Source organism: Oncorhynchus gorbuscha, linkage group LG10 (assembly GCF_021184085.1).
Source record: "Oncorhynchus gorbuscha isolate QuinsamMale2020 ecotype Even-year linkage group LG10, OgorEven_v1.0, whole genome shotgun sequence".
NCBI lineage: Eukaryota > Metazoa > Chordata > Actinopteri > Salmoniformes > Salmonidae > Oncorhynchus > Oncorhynchus gorbuscha.
The window spans coordinates 27161131-27180688 of NC_060182.1; the positions used below are offsets into that span (position 1 = coordinate 27161131).

General features: G+C 38.9%; 1 protein-coding gene across 3 annotated transcripts; it reads left to right on the forward strand.

The window, feature by feature from the left end:
* Positions 1 to 1806: 1806 nt before the first annotated feature.
* Positions 1807 to 16297, forward strand: LOC124045069 (forkhead box protein P3-like). 3 transcript variants are annotated; one of them, XM_046364296.1, is made up of 13 exons: positions 1807 to 1861; positions 10280 to 10451; positions 10731 to 10808; positions 10994 to 11114; positions 13399 to 13567; positions 13844 to 13948; positions 14039 to 14126; positions 14286 to 14360; positions 14515 to 14683; positions 14908 to 14984; positions 15301 to 15402; positions 15512 to 15633; positions 15784 to 16297. In XM_046364296.1, the coding sequence occupies exons 2-13, from the start codon at positions 10287 to 10289 to the stop codon at positions 15839 to 15841; spliced, it is 1329 nt and encodes a 442-aa protein (XP_046220252.1). In that variant the 5' UTR covers positions 1807 to 1861; positions 10280 to 10286; the 3' UTR covers positions 15842 to 16297. The 3 variants fall into 3 exon arrangements, with proteins under 3 accessions (XP_046220252.1, XP_046220255.1, XP_046220254.1); XM_046364299.1 differs by having other exon boundaries at positions 14518 to 14683; XM_046364298.1 differs by lacking the exon at positions 1807 to 1861 and adding an exon at positions 6945 to 7027.
* The last annotated feature ends 3261 nt before the right edge of the window (positions 16298 to 19558 follow it).

Below are 19558 nucleotides of genomic sequence, written 5' to 3' on the forward strand. Positions count from 1 at the left end.
CTCTTGCCTACTCCTTTTGGAACTAATAAATATCAAAGGCTCAAACCATCTGCCTCCTGTGTCTGCATCTGGGTCTGGCCCTGAGCCCTTATAGCCATTGTGGCTTGAAGGATTTGTTTGGAATGAAATAAGTTGTGTTTCAGACTATTGAGGGTAGGGTAAGTCACTTAAATCATGCAAGCCCTATTTGTGTCAAACCTGTCCCAGTTACAGTTACAGTCACCTCCCAAATTATTGGAACGCTTGATAAAGATGAGCATAAAAGACAGTATAAAATAGAAATTCCAAATACTGAGCTATATTGTATGATATATATATTTTAAATTATATTATTTTAAACGAATACAATTGATCAGAGAACTTGTCAAATGTATTCCCTCCTCAAAAAGATAGGGGTCGAAATTATTGGCACCCCTGTTTTCAGTACCTTTCTATACCTCACCTTGCGAGGATAAACGGCACTGAGCATTTTTCTAAAGTGTTTTATGAGATTGGAGTACACATTGGGAGGGATTGTAGACCATTCCACCTAAAAAATGTTGATGTCAAAATATTATGACCTTCCGTAGCTTCCTGTTTCACTGGGGTATAGTTCTTTGGCCACGCAGTGTTTGGCCTCAAATGAAGGATGCATATGCTGAAAAGAACCTCATACCTATTGTAAAATATGGTGGTGGATCTTTGATGTTATGGGGCCGTTTTGCTTCCACTGGTCTTGGGGCCCTTGTTACGGTTAATGGCATCATGAACTCTACCTAGTACCAGGATATTTTAGCCAACAACCTGGTTGCCTCTGCCAGGAGGCTGAAACTTGGCCGCACGTGAATCTTCCAACAAGACAATAACCCCGAGTACACATAAAAATCCCTAAAGAAATGCTTAATTGACCCACAAAATGAAATTGTTATTTTATTATATTGTTAAACAAAATATTATTTTCTGAGCATTGTACTAGTATGAAATAATATAATTTTAAAATGTTTTTGAGGATTCAATATAGCAAACTATTTGTATTATTTATTTTATACAGTCTTCTTTGCTCATCTTTATCAAGGCCAATAATGTTGGATGTGAATGTTTGTAGTACATTTTTATTCTGTTGGCAGGCTCAAACCTTTTTGAGAAGGTTTTTCTTACCTTCAGTAACTTCCAGGTATAAATACAGACTGGATTCTGCAAACACACATTTCACACATCTGTTCCCTCTCACACATTGCGTGAGGCATCTTTAGGTGAGTGTTGAATGAAGGGGATCATGATTTTGTTCATGGTCTCTGTAATCTTAATTTGAGCATGTTATTGCTTTTATGCAACTTTATTTCAAGAATGCAACTCCTCATGGCTACCCACTGTGTTAACACACACTGAATTATACAAGGCCACATGATTATGTTTAGTCAGTATCAATAACTTTCAAATATAGCTATTGTAAAAGTTACCTGAATCTGATGTATTGGAAATGTAACAATAAGATACTTTTGAAAGAGATTAGCATCAATGTTAAAATATACTTAATCAAAAGACAAAACATGCAGATAGGTTTTTGTTTACTTGCCTAATATAGTAATAATTAATGATGAATTAAAATATGAAGTAATTGTAATATCATCTCATCGCAGAAATATACTATTGATAAACCTTACATTGTGTATATTTATAAACCTGTTTCAATAAACATTTCAATTACTGTATATATTGCTGGTAGTATAAGTGTTCTTTTACGCATAATAGACGTCAAACATCATTAGTGGAATACTACCCCCCCCCTTCCTCTGAGACATTTCTTACCTTTTTTCATTTTCTAGCATCTCTTCCTCCTGAGAACAGGAAGACAGAAAGTGAGCAGGAGATACAGAGTAAGGTGAGAAAACTGTCTGTTTTAGTGTGTGGCCTTTGCATTTTAGGAATGTACTTCTTTGCTTTCAGCTAGAGTATTTGTTGGCAAACCATTCTGAGCATCAGAAGGGAGATAATTCAGTAGGCAAGTGTCTATCAAATTGGGGTGCGTGTTCACCAGAGGTATGCTAGGTACGCAAAACTCCAGACCGTGGTGTAATCTGGAGTGGTGGATTGTATGTAGCTGTGGTGTATGAGCTATTTTATAGTGTAGTCTAATGATCATGGACCTTACTCATTTAAAAATGTAAAAAGTATCAATATTGTATACCAGTTGGGTAACATAGATGAGCGATTGTAGGCATATAGCAACAGAGTGAAAAATGCATGTTTTGTGAAAAGCGGCTGATAGATTTGATTAAGTACACACGAAAAGTTTGCAATGGCTGATGTAGTGATGAACCTTTTAAAAGATGTTAACAGGTGTAAAAGTAAGCATTTAAAGCATCACTAATCATTTAGGCTAAAACAATCCAATCATTCCTCTACACATTGAAACATTATGTTCAATATCTTTTTTTTAACTTTATAATAATAATAATAATAATATATGCCATTTAGCAGACGCTTTTATCCAAAGCGACTTACAGTCATGTGTGCATACATTCTACGTATGGGTGGTCCCGGGAATCGAACCCACTACCCTGGCGTTACAAGCGCCATGCTCTACCAACTGAGCAACAGAAGGACTTCTCAGTGAATGGATTATTCAATGACACCACAGTCGACACAGTTCTGACACACTCATTCACAAATTTGAAACGACTCTGGAATGATATCTATTACATTTTGGGTATATTATTTGAATTCAGTATGTTCAAGAGAAGAATAAATATAAAATGATTGACAATCTCATCCAATATAATTCTTAAATTGATTTGGGTTAAGACCCAAGACCTGATATTCATAACACAATGAACTGTTGATGGATTGAACTCTTCACTTGCATGGTAGTCATGATGCGAAAAGTCCTTTGTGACTAACATGGGGTCTTGTCCTGGATGTGTCTTTTATTATTAACCCATTAATGTCCATAATGGACATTTCTAATTGAATTTGGTTAACTTGTTCTCTGAGCTTACTGATGGACAAATCTGAAGATTTTTTTTTTAAATCGACCAAAGCGTTCGTCTACTATGTACTTTTTTGATATTGTACAATATTTAGTCCTTGGATACATGTGGTTACAGTTTTTACACATTTCATGAATCAAATCATGTGAATGAATACATGTTCAAATCATCAGAGCTTAAACATGTTTGGTATATATGTTGCCTGGACCAATATACAGTGCCTTCACTAAGTATTCATAACCCTTGACTTATTCCACGTTTTGTTGTGTTACAGCTTGAATTCAAAATGGATTAAAAAAAGTGTTTTTCTCTCATCCATCTACACACAATACTCCATAATGACAAAGTGAAAACAAGTTTTTAGAAATCATTTATATAAGTATTCACAACCCTACACCCCTACTTTGTAGAAGCACCTTCGGGAGTGATTACAGCTGTAAGTCTTTGTGGGTAAGTCTCTAAGAGCTTTCCACACCTGAATTCTGCAACATTTGGCCATTATTATGAAAGAAATAGTTTGTTTATCATTGCTAGACAACCATTTTCCCAGCCCTTAACAATTACAAGCATACCCTTAACATGATGCAGCCACCACTATGCTTGAAAATATGGAGAGTGGTACTCAGTAATGTGTTGTATTGGATTTGCCCCGAACATAACACTTTCTATTAAGGACAAAAGTTAATTGCTTTGCCATATTTTTTGCAGTATTACTTTAGTGCCTTGTTGCAAACAGGATGCATGTTTTTGAATATATGTATTCTGTACAAGCTTCCTTCTTTTCACTGTGTCATTAGGTTAGTATTGTGGAGTAACTACAAATGCTGTTGATCCATCCTCAGTTTTCTCCGACCACAGCCATTAAACTCTGTAACTGTTTTAAGGTCACTTTTGGCCTCATGGTGAAATCCCTGATCGGTTTCCTTCCTCTCCGGCAACTGAGTTAGCAACGACACCTGTATATTGTAGTGACTCGGTGTATTGATACACCATCCAAAGTGTAATTATTATCTTCACCCTGCGCAAAGGGATATTCAATGTTTACCAATAGGTGCCCTTGTTTGTGAGGCATTGGAAAACCTTCTTGGTCTTTGTGGTTGAATCTGTGTTTCAAATTCACTGCTCGACTGAGAGAATATATAGATCATTGCATGTTTGGGGTACAGAGATGAGGTAGTAGCATAAAAAAAGAATGAAACAAAAACTATTATTGCACACAGAGTGATACCATTCAACTCATCATGTCCCTTGTAAAGCACATTTTTACTCCTGAAGTTGTTTAGGCTTTCCATAACAAAGGTGTTGAATACTTATTGACTCAAGACATTTACGCTTTTCATTTCTCATTAATTTGTAAAACATATTTGAAAAACATTATTCCACTGATATTATAGGGTATCTTGTATAACCCCATGCCCCAAAATAATCAATATTGAATCAATTCTAAGTTCAGGCAGTAACACAACAACATGTGGAAAAAGTCAAGGGGTGTGAATACTTTCTGGAGGCACTGTAAACATATCTAAAGAAATCCACAAACACTCTTTCTCTCACACACACACGCACGCACGCACGCACACACACACACACACACACACACACACACACACACACACACACACACACACACACACACACACACACACACACACACACACACACACACACACACACACACACACACACACACACACACACACACACACACACACACACACACACACACACCTGGAGTGTATATTAAGCAATATAAGCAAATCCATCGTTTTTACAACGTTTCCTCTCCTTCTCAGATCTTAAACATGTTCAGATCTTAATACATTTTGGTGTATATATTGCCTGAACCAATATATATATATAAAAACAATATCTAAAGAAATACACACACACACTCACACTAACACACACTCCTAGAGTATATTGTACAGTATAAGAAAATCCAATGCACATCAATAGAGAATGAGGCATGCTAAATAATTCGCCCTATTTATCTCCCTCTCTCACAAGCACGTGTACACACACATACCACAGACTTGATCCATGAAATGTGTAAAAATACAGTAACCATATGCCCATAGACTAAATATAGTGTGATACAGAAACGGCTGTATTTCACAATCGACAATAAGTTGAATCCTTCATTGAGTGTACAAAACATTAGGAACACCTTCCTAAAATGGAGTTGCATCCCTTTTGCCTTCAGAATAGCCTCAATTCACCCGCCAGTGTTGACTCCAAGACTTCCCACAGTTGCGTGAAGTTGGCTGGATGTCCTTTGGGTTGTAAACCATTCTTGATACACACAGGAAACTGTTGAGCGTTAAAAAAAAACAGCAGTTGCAGTTCTTGACACCCTTAAACCGATGCGCCTGGCACCTACCTTGTTCAAAGGCACTTCAATCTTTTGTCTTGCCCATTCACCCTCTGAATGGCACATTTATACAATACTTTTTAAAATCCTTTATTTAACTCGACAAGTCAGTTAAACACAAATGTTTATTTTCAATGACAGGTTAACTGCCTTGTTCAAGGGCAGAACAGCAGATTTTTTACCTTGTCAGCTCAGGGATTTGATCTCACAACCTTCCGGTTATTAGTCCAACACTCTAACCACTAAGCTACCTGCCGCCCCAATATGCAGTCCGTGTTTCAATTGCCCCAAGGCTTAAAAATACTTATTTAATTAACCTGCCTTCCCCTTTATCTACACTGATTGAAGTGGATTTAATAAGTGACATCAATCAGGGATCATAGCTTTCACCTGGATTCACCTTGTTAGTCTGTCATGGACTTAGCAGTTGTTCCTAATGTTTTGTACACTCAGTTTATATTTGGCATATTTGGGCTTAGAACAGGTCAAATAACAATAGTATTTGTTTCTTTTGTATTTTAAAAAATAAATGCTTTAGTATTTTAGATTTTTTCATATTTTCTCTAAATCCCAACTTTGATTGACACTGGAAGTGTGATCGATAATGATCATCTTAAAATCCAATGTGGCCTGTCTAGACACTTTTACTGTTGATGCCAAATTTCATGTATTTACACCAAACATAATTTGTTCTGTGGCACATTTGGATATTATACCTAATTATAAACTGGGTGGTTCGAGCCCTGAATGCTGATTGGTTGACAGCCGTGGTATATTAGACCGTATATGTATGACAAAACATGTATTTTACTGCTGTAATTACATTGGTAGCCTGTTTATAATAGCAATAAGGCACTACTGGGGTTTCTGATATATGGCCTATATACCAAGGCTAATGGCTATATCCAGGCACTCCGTTTTGCGTCGTGCGTAAGAATAGCCCTTAGCCGTGGTATATTGACCATATACCACAACCCCTCATGCATTATTGCTTAAATATAGTACAAGAATGTCATTTTTTCAAGAATGTGTACCGTTATCATCTCTTGTTGCGGTGTAATCAAAATTACCCTACATTCTGGTTTATCTGACTCTGTCAATAACTGTACTTTTTTACCACAAAAAAACATATGATGGAATATGGTAATGTTTTCGGTACATCAATGTCAAAAACTATGAATCACCTTGCAGAATTTGTACTGCTATACTTTGGTCTTCAATTGTATTACTTTTGATCTGTGAGATATACATTTTTAGGTTAGAAACCAAGAAAGCATTTAGTCTCTATGATTTATTTGCAGTGATTCTAAAAATAAAGTATTGAGGCTTCACAACATGCATTTAATCAGAAACTCATCAAAACATTTCAGGACGATCAGGTTGTGTTTCTAATGGACATATTGATGCTTAACCTAATTTAAAGATCAGATTAGGATGAACAGATTAATACATGAGGGAATGAGCACAATTCTTTGTATTGTAGTTTATAGAATAGTAAATGTAGGTTAAATTCTGGTAAAAGCCAATAACGATGTACTAGCCATAGTTATAAATGGAAGCTCTGAGTCAGTGTGACATGATTGTAGAGTGTGGGTTCGTAGAATGTGAGAACTGCTCATTCCAGCATTTACACACCTCACTTGTTGTGGCTGGATTTACGCTGCATGCTAATGCCACATGAGTAATCGTGAGTAGTCGTTTATGTTCTATCTCTATTGCTTTTTAAACGTTCCTTTACAGCCCAACATCTCGAAATATAGAAGCTGGACATAAATGTTCAAGAAATATCCTGACTTTGTCATTTAATCTGCAAAAATGTTAGCAAATTGCTAATTTGCTCAGTATGTTATAAAAAAGCTGTAGAACTGGTATTACATGAATCTGGTATTACATGAAGATCAAATTCATAGTTTGGTTTCATACTGATTTTTCTATTTAGATTCATTCAGTAAATTTTGGACATGATAATGTCATCACTCCAGTATACTCAAATGTATTTTTATATATGTTTTGTTCTCATTCAAATAGAACATTTTAATTTAAAAGAAAACATATTATGAGTTAAAGGTAAAAGAATTGAGAAAAATATACATTTCAATCATGTCTTTGTGGATCAAAGATTAACAATAACATTTCCTCTGCTTATAATTTCTCCCTCCCCTAGTGTAGTGTTATAGGCCAAAAAAAGCTCCTCTTCAAATCAATGTCACCCACAGGTTCATACCAAAGCGCCAACAACAGACAGATATCTTAGATATGGGAGATTAGTGAGTAGTAAGAAAACTCGAAGAGAAATACTTTAGATATGACACACGATGAATAGCTTTATATACAGTACGTAACTGAATGCAAATATGGTATTTTGATCATCAAACCCACTCCTAGACTACAGTAAAAGCGGAATGTCATTGCACTCAGTTGAGAGAAGTGTTGAAAGAAATGTTAATATCTTCTACTTGTAATGATATTGTAGCACATCCATTCATCAAATCACACTCTACGAATCTGTGTGATATCAACATGTAGCTCTCAATTCCAAATAAAAAAGATTTGCTTATTCATTTAATGCCTGTTATGTGACTTGTTGATTCAGTCTTCTCTTTACTTTGATCTGAGCTCTCTCTACAGGAGATATGTTTGGTTTTGCTCGTGAAGTGGAGATAAAAGCGAGAAACCACAAAGAGCTTCAGTACTTTCTATTTCTACTGAATTCCTGTTTCCTCTTCCTGGGTTGCTGGGTAAGAGCGTGCATTTGTAATTGTATACGGTGGTCTGGTCTTTTTCCACATCTTGTTATGTTACAGGCTTATTGCCTAAATAGTTTATTTTCCTCGTCAATCTACACACAATACGCATAATGACAAAACAAAAACAGCTTTTAGAATTTTTGCAAATGTATAAAAAAACAACTGAAATATCACATTTACATAATTTTCAGACTCTTTACTCAGTACTTTGTTGAAACACCTTTGGCAGTTATTACATCCTTGAGTCAAATCAAATCAAATCAAACTTTATTTGCCACATGCCCCGAATACAACAAGTGTAGACTTTACTGTGAAATGCTGACTCACAAGCCCTTAACCAACAGTGTAGTTCAAGAAGAGTTAAGAAAAAATATTTACCAAATAAACTAAAGTAAATCATTATAAAAAGTAACACAATAACATAACAATGACGAGGCTATAAACAGGGGGTACCGGTACCGAGTCAGTGCGCGGGGGTACAGGTTAGAGGTCATTTGTACATGTAGGTAGGGGTGAAGTGACTATGCATAGAGGGGGGGGGGTCAATGTAATAGTCTGGTGGTCATTTGATTAATTGTTCAGCAGTCTTATGGCTTGGGGTTAGAAGCTGTTAAGGAGCCTTTTGGTCCTAGACTTGGCGCTCCGGTACCGCTTGCCATGCAGTAGCAGAGAAAACAATCTTTGACTTGGGTGACTGGAGTCTCTGAGTATTTTATGTGCTTTCCTCTAACACCACCTATTATATAGGTCCTGGATTGCAGGAAGCTTGGTGCCAGTGATGTACTGGGCCATACGCACTACCCTCTGTAGCGCCTTATGGTCAGTTGCCATACCAGGCGGTGACGCAACCGGTCAGTATGCTCTCGATGGTGCAGCTGTATAACTTTTTGAGGATCTGAGGACCCATGCCAATTTTTTTCAGTCTCCTGAGCGGAAAAGATTTTTGTCGTGCCCTCTTAACGACTGTCTTGGTGTGTTTGGACAATGATAGAGCGTTGGTGATTGTGGTCCGCAAGTTACTTGAAACTCTCGACCCACTCCACTACAGCCCTGCTGATTTTACTGGGGGCCTGTTCGGCCCGTCTTTTCCTGTAGTCAACGATCAGCTCCTTTGTCTTGCTCACATTGAGGGAGAGGTTGTTATCCTGGCATCACACTGCCAGGTCTCTGACCTCCTCCCTATAGGCTGTATCATCGTTGTCGGTGATCAGGCACACCACTGTTGCGTCATCAGCAAACGTAATGATGGTGTTGGAGTCGTCATTGGCCACGCAGGCGTGGGTGAACAAGGAGTACAGGAGGGGTCTAAATACTCACCCCTGAGGGGCCCCAGTGTTGAGGATCAGTGTGACAGACGTGTTGTTGTCCACCCTTACCACCTGGGGGCAGCCCATCAGGCAGCCCAACTATGTACAAAAAGGGATGTAATTTCTAAACGGTTCACTCTATATGGATGAAAATACCCTCAAAATAAAACTGACAGTCTGCACTTTAACCGCAAAGTCATTGTATCATTTCAAATCCAAAATGCTGGAGTACAGAGCCAAAACAACAACTAATTATGTCACTGTTCGAATCACTGTATGTTTTTGAGATACCTGCTGCTATCAGTTCTGTCTCTGTACGCTTCAATGACTGTGTAGTTGCACCTGTGCACAACCACAACATCTCTCAGCCCAGACTGTGTTTGAACTCCTTTACCTTTCATTATGTCTGATAAGGGAACAAAAGACGCCATGCCTCCAAACCTGCTGCTGTCTAACATTTATCAAAGAGCACATTTGTATGCCCCACCCCCCTTTCTCTCTCTCTCTCTCTCTCTCTCTCTCTCTCTCTCTCTCTCTCTCTCTCTCTCTCTCTCTCTCTCTCTCTCTCTCTCTCTCTCTCTCTCTCTCTCTCTCTCTCTCTCTCTCTCTCTCTCTCTCTCTCTCTCTCTCTCTTTTATTGTAGCTATGTGTTGTTTAATGTCATATGTTGAAATATATGCAAGACTAAATACAACATATCCTTACAAATATGGACATCTCTACATAATTGGTGCCCTGTGTGGGGATGATCTACTGTGACTTGTGATTATTTGCAATTGTTTATGTTGTCTACACATTCACAACTTTTATCCACCACCACCCATGCATTCCTGGCGGTAGCATGCACTTAGCACTAACCATCCATTTCCTCTCTTCTGCACCAAGCCCAGGGATGCCACAGACTGAGAGTGAGAGGTTGAAGAGTGGGCGGCTGAACAGTGGTAGACAGCAGCAGCAGCGAGATCGGCGGGGTGAACACGGAGAAGAGCCAGACACACGTACCAAGCCAAATGATTCTGTCTCACCTCGGCTCTATGCTCGTACCTCTGTTACTCAGGTATTGGTTGAACTGCTGCTGTGGTTTCAATCAACATGTAACACATAATTGGAAGAAGACTAAAATAAATATCAATGGAAAGTATAGAGCTAAAGTGTAAATCAAGTCAGTTCCACACAGTTGGCTTTTTCATGATTTTTTTTTGGTCTCTTATATTTTGTATAATAATGCTAATTTAAAGACAAGTTCCCAGGAGGCAATATCTATATTTTCATTACATGGAGTTTTTCCTAATAGTGAGATAGATGAATGATATAAATAAATGTCCATTATTTATAGATGGGTTTCCCATTGATGATTGGACCTGGAGGTCCACTTATGGCCTCATCTCAGCTCCAGAACATACTGTTACAGCAGGTAGGATATTATCCTATTCTTATACCTCCTATTATAACATGTTTCAAGGCCCTATTCTGACCAGAGATTCATGTAATGCATACACTGATATTAGCAAAAAAGCTGCTTGAGTTTGCTCAGAGCACTCCCTGCTGGTGAAAGGGGGGTACTGTAAGTGTGAGCATGTTGTTATGCGTCCTTCCTAGTGTTCCAGTGAGGAGGAGGGGAGACCTTTCCTGCAGCGGGTGTCTCGGTGCCCCCAGTTGAGCCAGCACAGACCCTCTGTCCTACGCCAGGCTGTCCTGGCTGCCCACGTACGACCACAGGGTAAGCTCTGCTCTGACTGACCCTCTGCAGCAGCACCCTTACAGTACATATACAACTGAACTATCACGTCGTATGAGAAGATAGAATAAAACAGCTCTTGATGGAGAAACAATGTCCTTGACACTGCTGTGTAATAATGTAGAATGGATGTAGAATGGATGTAGAATGGATGTATAGAATCCAAAACCAACTCCATAGTTTACTTCTCTCCGCTCTTCTCTCCTACTGCAGCATCCTTACAACCAAACCATTATAGCTTTTCATTGTCAAAACATTTTTTAAATTCCCCCTTCCCAAAATAGGTCATTTTTATTTAACTAGGCAAATCAGGTAAGAACAAATTCTTATTTACAATGACGGCCTGGGAACAGTGGGTTAACTGTCTTGTTTAGGGGAAGAACAACAGATTTGTACCTTTTCAGCTCAGTGATTTATTCTAGCAACCTTGCAGTTACTAGCCCAACACTCTAACCACTAGGCTACCTGTTGTCCCAGGTAATGTGGGTGTAGGGTCGCACTTTTGAATGGAAACACTGGTGGCTTAAAAAAATAGTGTCATTGCATATGTTGTACACAATTCTATACAGTCATTATGCGTAATTCATATAGGAGGTTCATGGAAAGTGTTTCTACAGTGGCAAGAAAAAGTAGGGGAACCCTTTGGAATTACCTGGATTTCTGCATAAATTTGACAAAAATTTGATCTGATCTTCATCTAAGTCACAATAGACATACACAGTGTGCTTAAGCAAATAGCACACACATGATTGTAGTTTTCTTGTCTATATTGAATACATAATTGAAACATTCACAGTGTAGGATGAAAAAAGTATGTGAACCCCGAGGCTAATGACTTCTCCAAAAGCTAATTGGAGTCAGGAGTCAACTAACCTGAAGTCCAATCAATCAGACGAGATTGGAGATTGGATATTGGTTTGAGCTGCCCTGCTCTATAAAAAACCCTCACAAAATTTGAGTTTGCTATTCGCATGAAGCATTGCCTGATGTGAACCATGCCTCGAAACAAAATAGATCTCAGAAGACCTAAGATTAAGAATTGTTGCCTTGCATAAAGCTGGAAATGGTTTCAAAAGTACATTCAAAAGTCAGTCTACGGTAAAACAATTTCTCTATAAATGGAGAAATTTCAGCACTGTTGCTACTCTCCCTAGGAGTGGTCGTGCTGTAAATATGACTGCAAGAGCACAGCGCAGAATGCTCAATGGGGGTAAGAAGAATCCTAGAGTGTCAGCTAAAGACTTGCAGAAATCTCTGTAAGATGCTAACATCTCTGTTGACAAGTCTACAATACGTAAAACACTAAACAAGAATGGTGTTCATGGTTGGTCATCATGGAAGAGCCACTGCTGTCCCGAAAAAACATTGCTGCACATCTGAAGATTGCAAAAGAGCACCTGGATGTTCCACAGCGCTACTGGCATAATATTCTGTGGACAGATGAAACTAAAGTTGTGTTGTTTGGAAAGAACACACAACACTATGTGTGGAGAAAAAAAGGTACAGCACACCAGCATCATGGTTTAGGGCTGCTTTGCTACCTCAGGGCCTGGACAGCTTGCTATCATCAACGGAAAAATGAATTCCCAAGTTTATCAAGACATTTTACAGGAGAATGTAAGGCTGTCTGTCCGCCAATTGAAGCTCAACAGAAGTCAGGACAACATCCCAAAAGACAGAAGTAAATCAACAACATAATGGTTTGAACAGAAGAAAATACACCTTCTGGAGTGGCCCAGTCAGTCCTGACCTCAATCTGATTGAGATGCTGTGGAATGACCTTTCAAGAGAGTGCTTCACACCAGACATCTCAAGAATATTGTGAAACTGAAAACATTTGGAAAGAGGAATGGTCCCAAATTCTGTTGTGCAGGTCTGATCCGCAACTACAGAAAATGTTTGGTTGAGGTTATTGCTGCCAAAGGAGGGTCAACCTGTTATTAAATCCAAGGGTTCACATACTTTTTCCAACCTGCACTGAGAATGTTTACCCGGTGTGTTCAATAAAGACATGAAAAAGTATAATTGTTTGTGTGTTATTAGTTTAAGCTGTGGTTTGTCTATTGTTGTGATTTAGATGAAGATCAGATACAATTGTATGACCAATTTATGTAGATATCCAGGTCATTCCAGGTCATTCCAGGTCATTCCAGGTCATTCCAGGTCATTCTAAAGGGCTCACATACTTTTTCTTCCCACTGTAGGTCTTTTTCAATAATATAAATATTTCTCTATCTTTCTTTTCCAACACTGTGCACTATAACAGCGGCCGGTTCAGCTCAACCCATATCACCGTGCAAGGTGGAGGTGGACACAGGGAGCCGTGGACAGTCCTCACCCCCACACTCTGAGCACTCTCCTGGGCCCACTCGTCACCCCTCTCCCCTGAGGAGAGCCAATCCTAAGCAGAGTTCCATCATCACCAGGCATCATGAGTGAGTAATGTGTTTGTGTCACAGGAGGTTGGTGGCACCATAATTGGGGAGGATGGGCTTGTGGTAATGGCTGCAGAGGAATGAGTGGATCGCATAAACTGCATCAAACACATGGGTTCCATGTGTTTGATGCCATTCCATTCGCTCCTTTCCAGCCATTATTAGGAGCCGCCCTCTGTGTGTGTGCATGTGTGAACAGACACGGCATAAACAATGCAAGGCTGGTTTGATTGCGTTCAGTCCTGAGTTGATAATATTCCTCCCTTCCTTCTGCAGGCCAGGTCACCCAACCCTACAGAGCTCCAGTGCTCTGTTTCTCAACGGACTCTGCTGCTGGCCAGGCTGCGATGCGGTATTTGAAGAATTTCCACGTTTTTTGAAGTGAGTCATGAGTACCAGTATATTTCATTGGTCATTGTTATGCAGTTGGGGTGCTGTTCTTTATAGTCATGACTTTGATTACATCTCCAGACACCTCCACTCTGACCATGGCCATGGAGACAGAAGCATTGCACAGTGGAGGGTACAACAAGACATGGTGCAATACATGGAGACCCAGGTTTGTTCCTGTAGTTCTACATACAGTATAATAGACAGTTTTACAGAAAAGTCCCAAATAGTGAACACTGACAACAGAGAAAGGTTGTAAAGCTCCAAGTCCAACTAAGTGGAAATGTGGCCCCTAATGAACCTTGATTCATCTTCTCTCTTTCTTTAGCTGACTGTGGAAAAACAGAAACTCTTTGCAATGCAACTCCATCTGCACCTGTCTGAACACAAATCAACTAACATGGTAACTCCTCAAGGATTCCCTATTTTGGCTAATGCCTTCAAATGCCTATAGTAACCTCCCATGCCATTGCCCATTATCCTTCCCTTTTTAAGAAATGTACCCCAACCCCTAACCATATTGAATGTCTGTGTTGTTGGTTGTCTCTCCCTGTCAGAAGGCAGGTTCAGATCGGCCCTACAGCCACAGCCTGGCACTAGTCCTGCCCCAGAACCCATCCCCGGCCCTGGCAGCAGATGGAGTGCCACGCTGCTCCACTAAAGAGCCAGAGGAGCTGGCACAGCATGAGCATTGGCCCGCTGCCACTCCCCACCATCTACTCCCAGGTAACACCATTTCACGCTCATCTTCAACACGGAGTAACATTCACATAACATTCACATAGCATGACTGCTGATTCACTTTTCTTAAGCTAGAGAAAGTTCCACTCCATTTTGCATTCCTCCAAGTGTTTTGCTTGTTTGTTTTGGTGATGATGCCTTTCGCGTTGCCACGAAATCTGATCCAAACTCAAGACCCAGCATGTTTGCTTTCGTTGGGCACCCCACAGATCTTGTCCCGAGTGTTGAGTGTTACAAATACAACAACATCCGGCCTCCGTACACCTACGCCTGCCTGATAAGATGGGTGAGTTGTCTGAATCAGACAGTAGAGTCCCTCTGAACACTCAGGTAAAGGCACACTTGAGTAAAGGAAAAGGTAGACTGTCGAGAGTCTGGCTGAGCGGCTGAGCAACTAATACAGTTTGATCTGTAGTTCATGCATCTTTGTTGAACTGAAAGACAGCAACATTCTACCTTTTTGTCTACACAAGTGGGACATTAATATCGAGTCCATTGTATTGGACTACATGAGTAGCAAGACTTCTATTTATGTCTAGACTTCATGTGAGCTGTTTCAATTGCACAAGTCTACTGTGAATGTCCGCCATGTCTGTCTGCAGTCTATCCTGGAGTCTCCAGACAAGCAGCGCTCTCTGAATGACATCTACAACTGGTTCACCACAATGTTCTTCTACTTCCGACACAACACGGCCACATGGAAGGTTTGGCTTCTCCTTGGATCATTATGTTAACTTGGAATCTTCCATTTGAGTTCTGAGGAATATTGACTCCCGAGATCCTAACACAAGCTGTATTCCTTTGCCACCACAGAACGCTGTCCGTCATAATCTTAGCCTCCACAAGTGTTTTGTTCGAGTGGAGGGAGGCAAGGGAGCTGTCTGGACAGTGGATGAAATGGAATATCAAAGGAGAAAGGGACAAAAATATCACAGGTAGGCCTCTGCTCTGGATGTGCTTTCTTGATTCATTCTTAGTGTTGCAACTTCATTCCAACTCAACAAGTGTTTGTGATATTGTTAACCCCACCCATTAACAAAGGCATGTTTTTTATTATATTGTAATAATATGGAAAACTATTTCAGGGATCATCATGTGAAATGGTTGGCACCCTTCTCCTTATTCCGTCCAGAGGAACCTTGAACATAGCCATCCCTTCAGTGAATGAAAAACTACAGGAAAAGGAGGTCACCATGACCTATAACTGAATCAGGTATATTATAACAGGGCTGGACCAAAAGAACTCCATATTAGTTCTCCAGGCGGAGACCAGTCCTGGTCTACAGTATCTACAGCACCCAGCACCACATTCTTTGTTCAGCAGCAGATGGTGCTATAATACATAGCATAGCCCCGGACTCTTTTGCCTCTCTAGACTGATTATGAAGAAGTGTGCATGGCTGGAATGGCAATATATTCTGCAGCCTTTGAAATAAAAATATACACTTAAAAATGATTTGTCAATAAAAAAACAGTGAAAACGTGAACAATCATTTTGTTTTATAGTGTTGGCTACATTTGTGTTTCAGCAAGCAAGTACAAATTGGACATTCTGTCAAAAATTCATAAAATAATGAATAAAATTAATATTTGAATGTATCTCTGATTTTGGATCACCTGTTGCAGTCATTACTTTATTATTTTTTGTAAGAAAACAAAATCAGTTTACCCACAAACCTTTAAATAACAGCTACCCTCCACAATCCCTTTTAGATCATTCTCCATAAATCCAGATTAACTCTGTGAAAGACAAAGGTAGAATGTATCTTCCTGCAATGTGAAAGCCCTGTTTAATAATGTTTTCACCTGTGAGTAGCAGCCTGCTGCAGTTCTCTCAGCTCCCTGGTGAGTCTCAGTCAGAAGGTGAAGTATAAATAAAACCCATTCTCCTCGCTCCCACATGCATGATTCCTACAGTACATGTACTCCTCAATGCTCTTCACAACCTTTGAGAGCCTCCGCATTGTTTCAGTGCCTTCAGCCTCTTTGGTTGCTCCTGACACTCCTTCATTGCCATTGACCTTTAGCCACTTAATCTTTACCACAAACTGAATAATATCTCATGTACACAATGGGTCTAACATTCCACAGTGTCACTGACATCAAGCAAAAATATTGCCTATACATTAGCCCTACGGTTTCTAAACGTCTCCATTGTGTTTTTCATATTTCACAGATATTAGTCAGTTTTTCCACAGACCCAGCAGTTGTCCCTCTGTATGAATCAGTCTTTCCACTCGAAAGGAATATCCAGTTATTTATATCCAGAGCCTTTTTTCTAAAGGACAAAAGTTATTTATTTGGTGTGCATGGGTAAACATGAGACTTTGCGATATGAGGCTAAAACATAACTCCTTACTCTAGGCACACCTCAGGCTGGACCAGATCCATTTCCCAGGCCTGTCATTTAAAGCATTTCCTTTAGGAGAATCCTGTACAGTGTTACATCCTCTAAAACCTCTACTCTTATGGTTCATGCTGGCAGGTGCTTATTATTACCCATTCAACTTCCTCTGTAAACGCTAGCCATCAAAACCCTTGGCAGCATTTACAATGACACAAACAGACTGCCAATACAAGATACAATCGAAAGCTATTTCCTTTTGAGGAAAACACACCATCTCAAAGTATAAGGTGTAGTCTTGAAAGTGAGGACAGTTTGAGCTAATCACAGTGTTTTCCTCATCTGCTTAAATAAGCACTTGGACCAGTGTTTTGTTTCTGTGGAGATGTGAAGTATGGAAAGTCCAATATATCCAGATGTTCAGTATGAAGTCCAATATAGCCAGATGTGCAGTATGGTCATTCATGAGTAGACCTATAGTAGTTGTCACATTGACCTGATCGAATAAGATCACCTTGGAAGTGTTTTCATATGAGATTACTTTCATAGGAGATTACATTGCACATCTTGTCGATGTCTGTTTTATGTGCAATCCCAAAATGTAATTAAATTAAATTCAAGACTACAGTATCAAGTGTTTTTACAATGTACTTCTTAATATAAACATGCATGACAAAAAATATGCTCAATCATTGGGTAATGCAAATAATTATATATGGTGTAGATCTCTTTTTCTTTTGACTTGGATAATGCAAGCTAATAATGCTTTCTGAACGCAAAAGTATACTACAATGTAAAAACCATTTCTGTGTAATTCCATATGAGGTGGGTCATTTTGCACATTCCTTTTCGCTCTCTCTTTCCGGAGATATATGCATATTTCCCCCCATATTTTGTTTCAAGTCTAAAGTGTCTGCCTCTTATCTCTCACTGACAATCTCACATCCACAAATCTGCTAGCTCTCAGAAAAGTGCCTCAGGCAAGGTATTTTTGACAGGACAAAACAGATATGGAGTTCTGTGGAGATGACACTTTTCCACTTTTCAGACCTTGAGTCGTAAATATAAAAGTGTTCACCTGTAAAATAACCATCCAAAATATGGAAAATTGTTAACTAGCAGATACCTGTTCAAGGCAACCGCTAAATTATAAAAGTGTTTGCCTGTAAATCAATAACAAACTAATCTCATATCATGATTGACATTTTTACTCTTAACTCAGATACATATACTTCAGATTGTTTGAGGGGGTATGGAAACACAATAAATAAACAAAATAAAAACACAAAATAAAACTAGAAAAGTACATGTAGAAAAATACAGGAGTTACTTTTGGTGAGTTATATTATGCAAAAGTATGCACATTTATATATTTAAAGTTGATAAACATTTCTTAAGAATTTGAAGTTAGGATAGCCTGAACATGTGAAAGTTGGTTTGGTGTCTCTTGAAAGATTTTATGCATATTTATGCAAATGTATATAGTTATAATTGATCAAGTAAAAACTAATATTGAAGTTAGAATAGCCTGAACATGTGAAAGTTAGTTTGGTATTACTATAGGTGAGTTATGTTATGGTAATTTTGCTAATACTAATTTTGGTAATAAAAAAAGTTTATAAAGAGAATTTGAAGTTAGGATAGCCTGAATGTTTTAAAGTTGGTCTTGTAGCTTAATTAACAAAGGAGCAGGATAATTCTGAATAGCTACCACTTTATTCCTATGGTTCTCATTCAAACCCATATTAATGTATTACAATTTAAAATGGTTATAGTTCCAAAAGTATACATAGTATCAAATATCCTTTGGCAAGCAATCTAAGTTTGGGCAGTCTGAACATCTCAATGTTGGTTTGGTATTAATAGTTTAAACAATGTAGAAGGAGATAGTTCTAGAATGTTTAGTTTTTTTTTTTTTACATTTAAGTCTATGGGACATTGGGAGCTCATTTAAATAATGTTATATTTCAAAAACTATAAATGCTATGATTTGTTTTCTTCTCAAGCAGTTGGGTCAGTCTGGGCATTTGGAGTTGGTTTTGTATTAATTACTTAAATAATTTAAGCTCTAGATCGAACTAAAGAAATCAAATAATAATATGACTATGTAATAAATCTAGAGTTGTGTTTTGCTTTGCAAGCACACCTAACATTTTATTAAATAAAAACACAATAAAATGGCCCAGAAATGCCCTCAGAGAGTATTTACAACCTTCAACTTTTGAAGCACCTTTAGCAGCAATTACAGCCTCAAGTCTTTTTTGGGTAGGACGCTACAAGCGTTGCACACCTGTATTTGGTGAGTTTCTCCAATTATTTTCTGCAGATCCTCTCAAGCTCTGTCAGGTTGGATTGGGAGCGTCTCTGGCTATTTTCAGGTCTCTCCAGAGATGTTTGATTGGGTTCAAGTCCGGGCTCTGGCTGGGCCACTCGAGGACATTCAGAGATTTGTCCCCAAGCCACTCCTGCGTTGTATTTGCTGTGTGCTTAGGGTCTTTGTCCTGTTAGAAGGTGAA